Source organism: Sturnus vulgaris, chromosome 4 (assembly GCF_052056855.1).
Source record: "Sturnus vulgaris isolate bStuVul1 chromosome 4, bStuVul1.hap1, whole genome shotgun sequence".
NCBI classification, from domain to species: domain Eukaryota; kingdom Metazoa; phylum Chordata; class Aves; order Passeriformes; family Sturnidae; genus Sturnus; species Sturnus vulgaris.
The window spans coordinates 30,770,908-30,785,760 of NC_142246.1; the positions used below are offsets into that span (position 1 = coordinate 30,770,908).

At 40.1% G+C, this 14,853-nt stretch overlaps 1 protein-coding gene across 1 annotated transcript in view; it reads left to right on the forward strand.

Annotated features, from left to right (window-relative positions):
* The first annotated feature begins 848 nt into the window (after nucleotides 1-848).
* MTNR1A (melatonin receptor 1A) overlaps nucleotides 849-14,853 on the forward strand; it is a 54,469-nt gene continuing 40,464 nt past the window's right edge. Inside the window, exon 1 of the mRNA XM_014873402.2 lies at nucleotides 849-1,041. Coding sequence (XP_014728888.1) covers nucleotides 849-1,041 — 193 coding nt within the window. The remainder of the gene's footprint in view (nucleotides 1,042-14,853) is intronic.

Genomic DNA, 14,853 nt, shown 5'->3' on the forward strand with positions numbered 1-14,853 from the left:
TGAAGGGCTGCAGGAGAGACGGAGGGGGGGGCTGCCGAGGAGGTGCGGGTCCCCCCCGCCGCCCCCTCGCTGCGGCGGCACGTGGTGCTCCCGGGACGCGGGTCCTCAGACGCCCCCCCTGCCCAGCCAGCCAGCCAGCCTCCTTCCTTCGCGAGGAGCTTTTTATAGCAGCCCCGACCCGCTCCCCGATGGGAGGTTTCTCGCCGCGCTCACGTTACCGTGCGGGTGCGATGTTAAATAAAGGAGGGGGAGGAGGGGAAGGGAGTTCGGCGGGCGCCTAATTAAGAGCCGGCGTTAACCAGGAGGGCTAAAAATAGCTCCGAGAGCTGCAAACCACCCAACCGCAGACAGCGAGCCCCGTCGATCCCCGCCGCGCCTCCGCCGGTGAATGGAGCGGCCGGCGCTGAATGGGCGGCCGGGAGCATGAATGGGGAAGCGGAGCGCGGCTGAATGGGGCGGCGCGCCGTGCCGCCGCGGGGGGGCGCTGTGGCGCCGCGCGGCAGCAGCTGGCGGCCCGGCCGCGCACGTGCCGGCGCGGGGGCGGCTCGGTGTCACCTGGCGGCAGCGGTGGCGGCGGGCGGGGCGGCGGCGCGGCCGGGCTATAAAAGTGTCCCGCCGCGGCACATGCACACTTCGGGAAAACTTCCTGCCTGCGGTGGCGGCCGCCATGGGAGGTGCGCCCGCTCCCGCCAGCGCCGCTCCGCCCTAGGGCGGGCAGCCCCGCGGCGCGGGGCGGCCGCGACCCCCGCCCCGACCTGACTTGACCTGAGCTGCCCCCGGCGGAGGCAGCGCTGGCGAGCGCGCCCGCTCCGCCGGTACCCGGTTGTGCCCTGCGGGGCGGCGGCAGGATGAGAGTGAACGAGAGCGAGCTGAACAGCTCCGTCCTCCCGCGGGACCCGCCGGCCGAGGGCGCCCCGCGCCGCCAGCCCTGGGTGACCTCCACTCTGGCCGCCATCCTCATCTTCACCATCGCGGTGGACCTGCTGGGCAACCTCCTGGTCATCCTCTCCGTCTACCGCAACAAGAAGCTGCGGAACGCGGGTAAGGGGCGGCGGGGCGGCCCGGGGGCGCCGCCCGGGCTGGGGTGGGTGGGGGTCCCGCGGCCCCGGGATGCAGCGCCCCGGCCTCTTCTTCTGCCGGGGAAACTTTCCCCGAGCGCCGAACTCCGGGGCTGGGCTCTCTGCCTCCGTCCCCAGCTGGCGGTTATAGGCTGTGACAGATGCCAAGAGCTCCGTCTTTCCTGGCCAGTCGGTAATCGAGCGGGAAAGGGTATTTTTAGCTCCCGCCACTGAATCCTGGTGCTATTTTTAGCTCTCGGCAGTTCCCACCTAGCAAAAGAGAATGGCAAGTAAGTCGGATCTAAGAATGAATTTTAGACACGGTACCGGGGATGCTGCCTTGGCATACAGTGTGTGTCTGTGCATGCTGAATGCTATTCTTCTGATTGATTTTCTTTGAGTTACAGAAATGTCTCCAGTAACAAATTCTATGGTTGGAGCTTCAAATCAAGCGAATACGAAGTTATAAACATTGCAGTATTCAGACAATTCCCTCCCCCCACCTTTGTTCGCCTCCTACTTGCTGTCTAGGTCTTTGGGAATGGAAAACATCTAACAGAAAACAGCTTTAGGCACTTAAAAAAAAAATCTCTAATTTTGATAGGATAGAATCTGTGCTGGTCTACTGAGTAAATCCCTCTTAGTTCATGGATTATTGGTCAGACAGGCAGGAACTTCTTCAGATTCATTCTGTTTTATCGTGTCAGACCAGCTGCTGTGCACGTGTACCAAATCTGTGCACTCCAAACCCTATGCATCTTTCATTGAAAAAAATACAGGAGCATGGGAAGAGAGCTGTACTGGTAATGAAAGCAGAATTTTACTCCATGACAACTGAGCAGCTGCTTTTTTTTTTTTTTTTTTTAATGCAACTGGGCTGTCAGGGTCTTCATTACAACTGCACTAAGTTCTTTAGTTGGCAGTTTAAAATTCATCTGAGGGGAAACTTAAGCCTGGGCTTTGCTCTGAGCTAGCCTAAGAAAGGTATCTAGTATTGGACTCTGGCAAACAGTGGCATGCTTATCTTTCTAAGGTTAATTCAGGTAATTCAAGTGGCTTGTCTGCTTCAGTCATTCAGCCATAGTGGAATACCACACACAAGATCAAAATGAAGAGTAACAGATTTTAACTTTCTTCTCCCTACAGTTGCCACTGATGTAGATGCTAAAAGTTATATTATATTCCTGCTTTCACTGGCAGAAATTTCATTCACTGGAGCTGGCAGGGTAACACATGCAATAGCATGTAATTGAGAGGAGACTTCAGTTCCAGAAGTCCAAGTGAGCACTTGACTACTCTTGTTCCCTGGAGAATTTTTAGATGGAGAGAGAAAGGGTTGAGACAGGCATGTTTCTTGGGTTACTCTAGGGGAATGGGTGATATTTGCCTCCTCCTTAATTAATAAATCTGTGCTCTAGCACTTCTGTGCTTAGTTTGCAATACAGATGAGTCTGCTAAAGTCTGAAATGAACGTGGTGTCTGTTTCTGGAGACATAACTGAATCCTTGGGCTCTATGTTGTGCGTACTCTCTGCTGCAGATATCGTGTAATCCCTCCTGACTCTCAACACGTGCTCACTTGCTCACTCTTACTGCATTTCTTGTTCTTGCCTTTTCTGTCATAGTGATTTTAAGAACTGCAATAAACTGGCAACAGCTAGGAGAATAGAGCATTCTTCTGAACACAAAGTGTTTGAGACTGGAACATGAACTAGATACTGCTTGACCCTCTGAAGTTAAGGATTAACTAAAACAAGTAGATACTTGGCACAATGTGGTAAATAGTTTATAGTCTTGATTTAGGAGAAAAATAGGAGCAAGCTTTTAAAGTTCTTATGTTTGGGGCTTTTTTCTTTTAAATATGGTCAGGTTTAGTAAATAGATTAAAGGAATCTTTGAAAATAACACAAGTTTTTAAAAAGGTGTTTTAAGTGTTCTTGACTAATCCTGCAAAAACCTGTAATAACTTTGTGTGAGTTATTAAATTGGGACTTCAGTTAGGAAGGGGTTACTAAGGCAAATAAACTTGTAACAGGGAATAAGTATTTAGAAGACTCTGGCCTAATATTTGTAAATTTGAAGACTAAAGTTTCCCAAGTCTTGTTTTTTCCTAATTCAGATTATTCAGGAAGAGATTACATTGAAAATAATCTGATTCATACATGCAACTAATTTTTAACTTGGTAATGCCAAAGGCAGTTATTACTTTTTACAGAAATGTAATAAGAAAGAAACTTCTACTTTTGCAACAACTTATAGTAATATAAAAGTCTTGCTGGCACATTTATTGAGGAAAAAGGACACAGGATGAAAATTCCACTGGAAAAAGGTCAGGGAGGAACAGAAGATGCCTCCTGAAGAAAATGTATCTCACTGAAGATTTTCTTCCCTCTTTGCAAGAGAGGACTAACAGAAATAAGGAGTATATAACCCTTTCACAAAAAGGTGGATTTGGTGGGGGAAAGCATCTTGCATCTATGTCCTACTCTCTATTACATATCTATTGGAAGATACTACAAATTGAACCTGTGGATTTACAATTTTAAAGTGCATTGGGGAATAGTAGGAAGGCCTAGAAAAACCTTCTCAACAAGTGGTGTAACCTTCCTGACAGTCAGAAGGTTAGTAAAAGACACTGATCAAAGCAGAGAAGTCAGTAACTCAAAGAAGTTTGTCTCAGCAAGCGAGGAGTGTCTGATACTACAGACTCCTTCATAGGCACAAGCATGGCTTCAATAGATGCTCTTCTAGACACAGAAGCTGATGATGCAACTGGTAGGATCCTCTTTTATTTAATGTACTTGACTTGTAATAAGTTTCATAGTTCTGGTCTGTTATTTCTTTTATGGTGGCTTGTAATCCAAGAGGCACCTGACACCAATTCAGTCCTGATGGGAACAGCTGCAGTTCAAAGCTGACCTATACAAAGACTGAATTTGGTTTATGATATCTGTAATCTTTTAACTTTGAAACAAAGTTCAAGGGAAACATTCAAGGCATAAGGATTTTAATGACCATATCTTGGTATCATATTCATGAACTTTGAACTGATGTGCCTTCTTTAATAACTAATTTTTGAAAAGAATGGGAATAGATCATTAAAAAAAAAAGTTTTGTGTAAATATTTGTCTCATCAGAAATAAGGCCATTCAACTGATCCACGCTGGGAAGATGCAATAACTAGCCTTAGGGAAGGTGTATTAAAAAACTGTTGGTACGTTTAACGAGTGGAATTTTTACTTGAAACTGTCAACACTGAAATAGAGCATCTCAGAAACCCAAGGAGATCGTTTAAGTAATTTATGTAATACTATGTGCAAATTTGGTGATTGCTGGTTATCCTTATGCCTTTGTTGTTACCCACACCAAGAAAAACAATGCATCAAGAACAAGGTGAGGGAGCAGTTCTAAGTCTTTGACTATGGAGATCAGTTTTCTGGTAGTGGCATTAAAATGTCAACACATGCCTGTTCTTTTGGCCTCAGGTGGATTTGGGTACTCAGTGTCTGTAGGACTGGACCATTCTTAAGGTCAATGAAGAAAAAGTTTTCCTGAATGGTGTTACACCTCTTGCTCTTCTTTCTCTTCCTGTTGAAACTGTTCTCTTGGCCTGATGAGTTGCTTTTTTTTTCTGGGCGCTTCGTGTGCTGAGGTCCAAAGGTTCCCTGACTACCCCCAAGAGAGTCCAGTGTGGGAAGGGAGCTTCCAGCAGGCAAGAAGGGAGGCCCAGCAGTCTCACCTCACTCCTGTGTGCCTGTCCTGTCTGCTAACACTTGGCATGGGTTGGGATAATCCAGGGACTGGTGCCAAGCTGGTAACTAGCACCTACCAAATCAGGGCAGAAAGCTGCATTCACCTGCTTCTCACTGATCTCTGTTCTCTGCTAGGTATATTTGGGGTTTTGTACTTTTTTCTAGTTTTCCACATCCTTGGCCCATATGTTTTGTTGCTAAAGCTTTGTTACTAGCGAAGAAGGTGTAGAGGAAGTTTGCTCAGGGCCCCTGGGCAGCAAGATGCAGCTAATTTCACTAGGACTGCACACATGCTTAAACTTAACTATGTGTGGTAACAACTTTTCTGAATGAGATGGCGATGACAAAGGGAAAAACCCCCAATGTTTGTGTGCTCAATCTGCCTCACCTGCTTTAGATCCCAAGAGTTCTGTGAAGACAGCTCTGTGAGTGCTCAAAAGAATACAATGAACTCAAGGGTAATCTCCCTAAAATCTCTTAACATCAGTGAAGTCACTATTGAAAGGACTAAGTAACACAGCTACTTTATGATTTTTTTCATTCTTTACTGAATAGTACAGCCATTGTAGAATTAGAGTTGGGAATCCATCAGTAAGAGTTTCATTTTGGAGCTCTTCAAACTCACCCTGGATTTTGATTTAAGCAGTGTAAAAAAATAGTTGAAGAGTGCTCCTCTCTTAATGCATTTTCTAGAATAAAAATTGTAAAAATAAGGATGGTGCTGTCTTTTGATAACCAGATTGGAGATATCATCAGCCTTTTCAGAAAAATATTGTTCTTGATGATGTTTTGTTTTTTAATTTTAAAATTATAATGTTAAATGTTCAAGTAAAGATTGTTTTATCTTATAAATGAAACTCCTGTTGTGAATTGAGACTAATGAAATCATTCTTTTTGTCACAGGTGAACCCTGGACTTCATTTTGTGTCCTGAGAGACTATGGGTAGCCCGACCAATACTTGACTCAAGGAAGAGAACTTAGAAGATCAAGTTATAGCACAAATTCAGGGTTCTGATAAAAACTGAGATGTTGATGACAATGAACATTATTTCAGAAATTAATAACTTCCAGTATTAAAAATGGTAAGCTGTTTGGGAGAAGGGAAAATGTCTAGAGGAGATGCTGAATCTTGCCAATTGTTGAACAGAACTGAGCATAAAAAATACAGTTTCAATAAAGTTGTTCCTCAGACTGGTTTTGATTGAATAATTTACTGAATCAAAGGTTTTCTTCAAAGACTTGTTTAAATGGTGCTTTACTGTTAGTGACCCAAAGATAGAGGTGAGTATTTCAAATAATTAATAATTTATTCTTACTAATGTGTCTGTCAAACTCAGCTACTTATTCTTTTTGCAAGATTCTGCATTTTGAAGTTTTTAGAGACATTGCTTTTTCTACTTAGCTGCTGTCAGTGGGCAGTGATACTCATGTGCTGTACTATTTGCTCTCTTTTAGGTTATTTTTTGAGGAGTTTTCCCTTTTCTCATAGTTTTTTTTCATCTTTTGTTTTATCATTAGCAATGTCTGATTTGCTTCTGCTCTTATCTCTTTCCTGTCTCTTTTCATGCTATCCACTTTTCTTTCATAGATACTTCATGTCTCCAGTGGTCAGACATCATCAGCAAGTCTAGGTCAGTGACTGAAATGCTACCAAGAGTAGGGATCCAGTGCTAGTGTGGCAATGTCCATTCTGTTTCTCTGGTGAGGCTTACTTTCCTAGGGCAGTAAAAACTTTGCAGTGTCAATTCAATGCTATGCATCACAGTTCACTTTTGCAACATCAATGAGAACTTGTCCCCGTTGCTCTTGGCAGTTTTTCTTCTAGTCACATCTCTGAGCTGCCTTAAATACCCTATTTCCACTCCTGAGAAAAATTGCAGACCTCTGTTTCAGGAGGACAGATGTTACTAAAAATTCCTCAGGATAATAAAACACAAATTGTTAACAAGGCAAAAAAATCTTTGCTTATTGAATGAACCAATAAACATGTATTGAATGTGCATAGTCAAGTAATGCTTGGGACTATAATACAAAAGCTGCTACTAAACAGATCTGAAGTTCTTTCCAAGTCCTGAAGTCACAGGTGAACAAGGGGCATAATCAAGGTTTCTGCCTTAAATGACAGAAAAAAAGATCGGTTGACTTCTTACTTTCTTTTCAAGAATAGATAAAATGTGCAAATGAACTTCACCAGTACCTTTAAATTTGGATGACAAGCATGCTGCAAGCTTCCTAACATTTCCTTTTTTATTTTTTATTTTTTATTTTTATTATTTCAAATAGAGAAACAACTGAAAGTAATCAGCAAAGCTGATTACAGCATTTAGATAGTGGCTTCTGTAGCTTCTAAATAGCTTTGTGGTAGTCCCTGACCAGTATGTACAAAAGGTTTTGTGTTCTATAGGTTGTTTTAATGAGAAGCCAAACTTCCCTTCCTTGAAGTAACAACACCAGAAATAAAAATATTCAGCTCATTCTTTTCATTTTATAAATTTCCTAAAACAGCAACATGTTTTTAGATATGCTTTTTGAAGAATAGATATTAGACTACTGGTCTTCATTAAAAATTCAGGTCTTGATTTATATCAGAGAATCCTGTGCTTGAGTTGGGAGCTTGAATTTGGTTGTTCGGGTTTTGGGCAGGGTGGTGGGTTGGGTTTTCTTGGTGGTAGACTCATCTTTCCCATTGCTAGAATTCCACTGAAGTCTTTCAATGTTTCGTTTGGACTCTCTATCCTATCCTAAAGAACCCCTGTTCTCTAAAATGAGAGAAAATAGAATCAGCCAATTTAAAACACTTATATGTGTGACCAAGCACTGAAATTCTCTAGTCAAACACAACTAAGCAGCTGGAAAGGTTTATGGATGGTTTCAGATTATGTTTTTCAGGTAACACCTTTAAACTGACTGTTCAGCTAACTTTATGGTGAAAGTTGGACTGGATATGTACTTTTTTCATTTAGGCCTACAGAAACTCCATTCAGCATGATGTGCACATGATATTTTACATGTGTTGCTGAAATATAAGGTATATTTATATCATATTGCAGTGGGGTTGTTTTTGGCTGCAGATGCAAGGTTAGTAAAACTGATTTGCCTTCAGGGGGAGGTTACCAAGCAGAGGTAGTTTGCCCCTGTGTTGACAGAGGTCAGCTCCATGGTTGGTATTGAGGTCAGTGTGACTTCTTTCTTGTCAGCTGTTCCAGCTGCACCGAGTAAAAGCCTATTGAGGTTATGGTGCAGCTGGCAGAACTTGTTACTTAGCCAGACAAAGTGGCCAATCCTGTAGAGATGAACCAAAGTGGTGAATGGGCATGAGTACAGGGATTAGCTTTGAAAACTGGTGTCCAGTCACACCATGCAGATGTTCCACCAGATCTTTTCAATCTGTGAAAAAAAAATGAATATTCTTTTTCCTCAGTAGTTACTACAGGTTTCATTTTATGTTTCTGTTTTCCAGAATGACTGATGAACAGTTTTCTACTCCTTAGTCTAACTTGATTTTTAAGGATACATTCATCTCCCTGTCTGTATTTGGGAGACAAAAGTATTTTTATTTTCACTGTCGAAATAGTCCAGTACAGATAGGGTGTGACATTTTTGTTAGGAATACTTTGAAAATATGGGAGTTGTACATTATGAGGAATCAAAGTTTGCATAAATTCAAATTAATAATTTACATCAGTTGCATTTTTATTTCATTTGGGATGAAGAATTAATAAAATTTTGTATATTTTACATTAATATGCCCTGTCTTAATTATAGTAATTATTTACATTAAAGATGTCTCCAGATTCTCTGATGGTGTAATGCTGAGATCTGCCTTCTGTAATTTGGGTATTGCAATGTGCTGCAACTAATATGCAGGTTCACATAATTTTAATCTACTTTTCAAAACCTAGGTTCTTCCCACATTCCCATTATTCCATATTACATCTCTGAACCTTCACTGAATCTCTGTCACTGAATTAGCCCTCACTTAGAAGACAGGATTGAATGTGACCTTTTAAATCATCAAATACAACTTTCAGGTGTTGTGGGTGTTCATAGAAATCCTTTTGGAATCACCTTGCCCCTGCTGAAGAAGAGTGTTGATACATTGGAAGGTGACTCAATGAGGTTTTGGGTGCCACATTCCTTGAAGTGTTCAAGGCCAGGTTTGATGATGCTTGGAGCAAGCTGGTGTAGTGGAAAGTGTCTCTGCCCCTAACAGGGGGTGGAACTAGATGATCTTGAAGGTCCCTTCCAACCCAACCCAGTCTATGAATCTCATTGCCTAAATATTTTTTCTGTCAGTCTATGTTTTTTGCTGTTGTACCAATATTACATAGCATTGCTGTTCCTGTAATGAGAATAAAAGTATCACCTCTTGGCTGTTGCTTTGCTAGTCAGAAAAAGGTTGATATCAAATTCTGTTAGTCTTTCTACAAAATAACCTTTCCCCTTTGCAAGAGGGCACCACCTCCAGGGGTATGTCCGGCCTCTGGAAATAACTTCTCTAAAAGTGAAATCTTAGTTTTACTGAAATCAATAGCAAATCTCTTGCCAAGGTCAGTGCCTGTCTCGCTTCATTTTTTTATGCTGCAATACTTGCTAGTGAATAAGAAGATTGCTATACTGCTCATAGCCTTAAACCCTAAGTGTGGTAAGCAGAGAAATCTTCCATAACTCTGGAGCTGGAATAGGATTTTTGTTGGATCACTGATAGTGTTGAATACAGGTAAGGGTCATAAGTGCCTGACCTACATATCCTGAGGGGAGTGCATTGTAGGAAGCCACTTACAATTTCATGTATAGTAGGTATGCAAGCTATTAAGTCTGAAAATTGATGCTTCAAGAACACACTTGGGAATAAAGAAAATACCAGAGACCAGCAATGATTACTACTGCAGTGGTGCCCTTTGTAGGGTTACAAATGGGAATTGCTACTTAGGTCAAGAACAGTTGTACTTGTACTAGAGCTGTCTGGTCAGATCACATAAGTATATTCTTGATATATTTGTCCTCTTCTACTTTCTAGGAACTCATTTTTCTTTATTACATTCATTAATCAGAGTAAATTGCTGCTGTAGCCTCACTGTACAGATGAGTGGCTCTGTTGTGAATTATATCATTGTATATGTATGATGTTCCTTTGGAAATTTCTCAGTCTGGCTGTCTGACCACTAATTTTTCAGTTCTCCTTTGCTGCTTTTTTCCCCTTGTCTGAAGAATTGTACTGTTGAGAGTCTCTGCAGTGCTTTTAAGCCCATCTCATTCTCCGTTCCTGATGAGGTAATGCATTCCAACACCCGTCACTAAGGATTTTCATAGCATTGGCTGTGTCTTGTCTTGGGTATGTACAGAACCACATTTATGTTAAAGCACATGTAAATGCTACTGGTTTTTACCATGTTGCAGAAGTTATTCAAACCAACGATTGTTTAATTTTGTGTAGTTTGGGTTCATGAATTTATAGATAAATCCAAAAATATTTCTTCTAATTTGGTGGGGTTTTTTTTGCAGAGAGAACTTTTTTCATTTAACCTTTTTTTTTCCTACTTCAAAATCTGCTGGCACATTGTAATTCATACTTTTGTGTATTGATTGTGGATATACACACTCCAGAAATTAGTCTCTCATATGCAGAGCAATATTCAACATTCCTGAGTGAAGGAAGGACAGTAATCTTTACCTTTCCTCCACCTAGACATAGATGCTGGCTTTAGTTCTTGGGATAAATTAGAAGAATTTTGGTGGTTTTGTAATTCATAATTATTGAGACAGCTTCTGTGGGAATTTTTGTATTGGTGAGTGTCACATACTCTTCATGGCCAAGCTCATTCTAACTGTTCTGGATGCAGATTTTCAGGACTACAGAGTTCATAAAGTAATCCTCATCAAGCTCAGTAAAAGAGCTTTTCATCTCCTCTGTAAACTGGTAAGTATGAAGAAGACAGCCATTTGTCTTAGCATATATTAAATATCTAATGTAGAGCTCAAAATACAGTCAGGTTTTCTTGCTGTTGCAGCGAAGGTTTTTGTACAATTTGCTGGCAAATAAATCTGGGCGTTTTGTTTTCACTTACAAATTTGTGTACGTACTATTGTTTTTTGCAGCTCTCCTAATTCCTTTTTCTCTTGCCCATCTAGTGCATCCACTCCTGGAGTGCGTGATAATACTGTCAACTCTGAACATTTTGTTGGTTGGTGGAAACAGTCTTGTTTTTCTTAATTTTTTGTGGCATAATACTTGTCTCTTTTGTAGGCAATCTCCAAAAATATTTTTTATTTACCTAACATACCCACTTTTTCTGCATGTTCCTATGAATTTGTCGTGCTTCTGCTCATCATATGTTTGCACTTTTTCTTTGGATGATCCATACCTATTGGGTATTATGCTGGGGATGGCATAAAGATAACCACTCCTGTACTGAAGAACAACTTTGCACTAGTCTTGATAAATTGTTTGCTGCTGATTTTTTTTTTTTTTTTTTTGTGTGTGTGTGTTTTCCTTTGGGTTTTTTCCCCTACATTTTTCCACTGAGTATAGATGTCAGTTTTTTTCTGAAAGGCTCTTCTTTTAGAGTTGTTATTGACTTGGATCTCTCCCTCATGGTCTCCTGTACACATTCTGTCAAAACTGGTATTTATACGCTCTGTAAAAATAGAATTCTGAGATGCTGCACTATTCTTAGGGGCATTAGGAATACTCTCATTTTAAATGGAGTGCTACTTTTATAATTATTCCTGGTAAGAATTTCTAATGCATAATTTGTGACAATCTAGGGGAGATTATACAGCTATGCAAAGCTTGCTCTTGTACCTTGTTAATACCACTTGCAGCTATTGTTACCTGCAATGTGACCTAAAGATGTGGCTGAGTCTTACAAATATGGACATGCAGAAGTATGAATGGAAAAAAATGAGGTGTACAAGATAAGTTTAAGTAACCTAGTGGGTGTAGAATTTGCAATCTGCTTGGTATTGGTGCTTGTTTTATAGTGGGATATCCCATCTGTCACAGGAGTGATGCATCTTTTCACTGCAAGCTTTTTTCATTGCTAGTGGGTGTTTTGTTTTCCTTTTCTCAAGCTATTGCAGTGGCAGGGCTTTGGTGCCAGAATGCTTCCTGAGGTAAAGCTGCCTGAGCACATTTTTCTAGTGCAGACATAACTATCACCAAAGCAGTGAATTGATTTTGAAGATCTTTTGGTTATATTTAGATATTCATATTATCTCCTGTCCCCATATTTACTCAGAAAACTTACTTGATCAAATTCAAATTTCACAGAAATTTTACCTGTTTCTGTCTTTTGAATTCCTGATCATTCATTGTGATGACTGGATAGAATGTTTGCTTACTTACTCAAAAACAAGAAACTGGCTTGTCAAGCAAATAAATCTCCAAATTATGAATTTGCTTGTGTGTTTTTTTGGTCTCCTCTCTTATACAGGTATGAAATAAATGAAACTTTCAGTGGTAACACTGCAAAGCGGCTCCAGTATGTTTCATTTAAGCTAATACCTGTTCTGAATTTATTATTAAATTATTAAATATTTACCAGCATTATTTTAAAGATTTGTTTTGTTGGAAACACTACTACATATTCACTTGATAAGTGCAAATGCAGTATGTGATCAAATACTTTTTATAGAAACACAAAATGCTGACGTTTTAGTACACTGGAAATAAGGGACTCTCTAATGATCATCTGTAAAGTAAAATTATTTTCTGTCTTCTATATTCAGAAACTCTGAGCCTATACTGAGGTAAGAAAAAAGTCATATGAGCTGACAAATTAGGAATGCAGTGTAACTGGAAAAATTAGATTACTATGTCAGCTATAGCAGGGCACTCATTAGTCTGTAATCCTAAACCTAACCTTCCTCTCATGGGTGTAATTACTGAGTTGGTTATTAGAAGTAAGGTACTACTGTCTGCATGTGTACCTGTATGACTGCTTGGGGCTGGAGTCTTTGTGTTAACAGAGACCACTCTGAGGATTAAAAGCCCCTGTGCACATGCAGTGATTACAGCTGCAGTAATTACAGTGCTCGTGGTGAACTGAAAGGGCCTCACCACAAACTTTGGTTCATTTGAGGTGATTTCAGTCCACAAAGTGTCATTCAGCTAGCAGCCTCAAAATGGTACTGTTCTTTCTTGCTTTCTTTAGTTTCTCTTGCTTCTGGAAAAGAAATTGGACCCTTCAGAATATTTCAGGATGAATTTTTTGCTGTTTGTGTCATTTGATAAGTGTAGTTGATAAGTATCCTTATTTGCCCTGAACTTAATTATTCAACTTAAATTTTTAGCTCCAACTTGAAATTTTTCTTGGCCACTGTGCAGAACAGTGCATCTGCTCAAGGATACTTCTGCACCATCTGTGAAATGGATGTGCATTGGAACTAGATGCCATCATAAACCTACAAACAGCTTTCCAGAAGAATCTTCTCTTGTTCATGGCATCTTGCTTCCACCAGGTTTCTGATCATCTTAGATTGCACTGTTAAGGGAATTCATTTGATTCAGTTCTTGTACCTGATCATTATCTGACAGGGATAACGAAACATTTTGTTGCTCATAAGTAAAGCAAACCAGCATGTTATCCAGCATGCCCAAAGGTCTATATAGTACATACAAGTAGGCATAGTTAATTCTGCCTCTTTTCTTGCCCTTTTTTCCTCTGGAGTGTTAAGCAGCTTTAGGTTGTTTTTCCAGCTCTTCAACAACAAATGACAGCCATCTCTCCAATGCTGTTATTTTTGTTCCTTTGGAGGAGCAGACTTAAAAGATCTTTTATTGAAGTTCTAATGAAAAGGCATCAGTTGCCCTTTTCCTTACTGTCTTCCAGAACCATCTTCCCAGTTCTCTGTAGACTTCATTGACTCCATATCCATACTCAAAGTTCAGATGTGACCTTTATCTTTCAATCTCTGTCCATATGTTGAATACTAAATTACTGAGCACTTGCATACATATGACCTCTGTTTTGTTTTCCCTGAGATTTTTGCTTTTAGGACAGTCCTTTTTGTCTTTCTATCTGTCATGGACATTTTTCCATACTTATTCCCAGCCGAAGCTTATAATTCATTAAATTTCATTTGATCCTCTTATAGATCTTGCTTTATGGCATGATTTTCAGGCTATCAGTGTAGAAAATATAAATCCATTGTCTTCTATTGCTTTTTGCAGTCCTTAGACAATTTTTTTTCTACACGTTTTCTATAGCAAACCCTGTTTCCTTTTAAACTGTGACTGTATTTAGGAAACAATGACTTTAAAAATTGCAATTTATCACTTAACATATTCTGCACCTACATCAAATGCCTTCAGTTTACAAATCATTGTGAAACACCAGGAATGTTCAACATATACAAATAGGCTTGATAGCATTCCAGTTAATGACTACTATTAGTAGTATATGGAAGAAAGTACAGCAACAATGTAACTTCAGAAAAACAATTTGAAAATATAGGATTTTTTTTGTAAGTCAGGGAAAAAGAATTGAACAATCTGAAATGTATTTAGGCTTTACTGACAAGTGTTTGTTCATTCTTGCTGTTTGACTTTTTGTTTGGATTATGGCCACTGGACAATACAATCTGCTTGTAGTTAAGCTGTTTAGACCAGTACTTAATGCTTTGCTAATTGTCCAGACAGGTGGCTTGTTTTAGTGAATCAGCATTGCCTTAAAAATTTCGTGGTGTACTGGCACTGTTCAGAGAGGAGGGGCTATGGGGAAAGGAATGAATAGGAATTTTGACATTAATTTCAGTGAAGTGAAGCAAATGGTAGAATAATTTTGAACCTGAAATTCCCATTTTCTAGTTTTGGGAATCCAGAAAAAAGAAATCATTGCATGTTTTTTTCTATCACTAGTGACTTTTACTGATAGTGTAAAAGTATTCCTTGGGTCTAAACTGATTTCCCTGATAACACTATAAAGCCCTTCAAGCAGTAATAGTGTATTCATTGTGCAAACCACTGACAGAAAAAAAAAGGTGACAGAAGTATGTAATGAAATAATGATTAAGGCACTTCTAAGTATGGAACAAAGTAT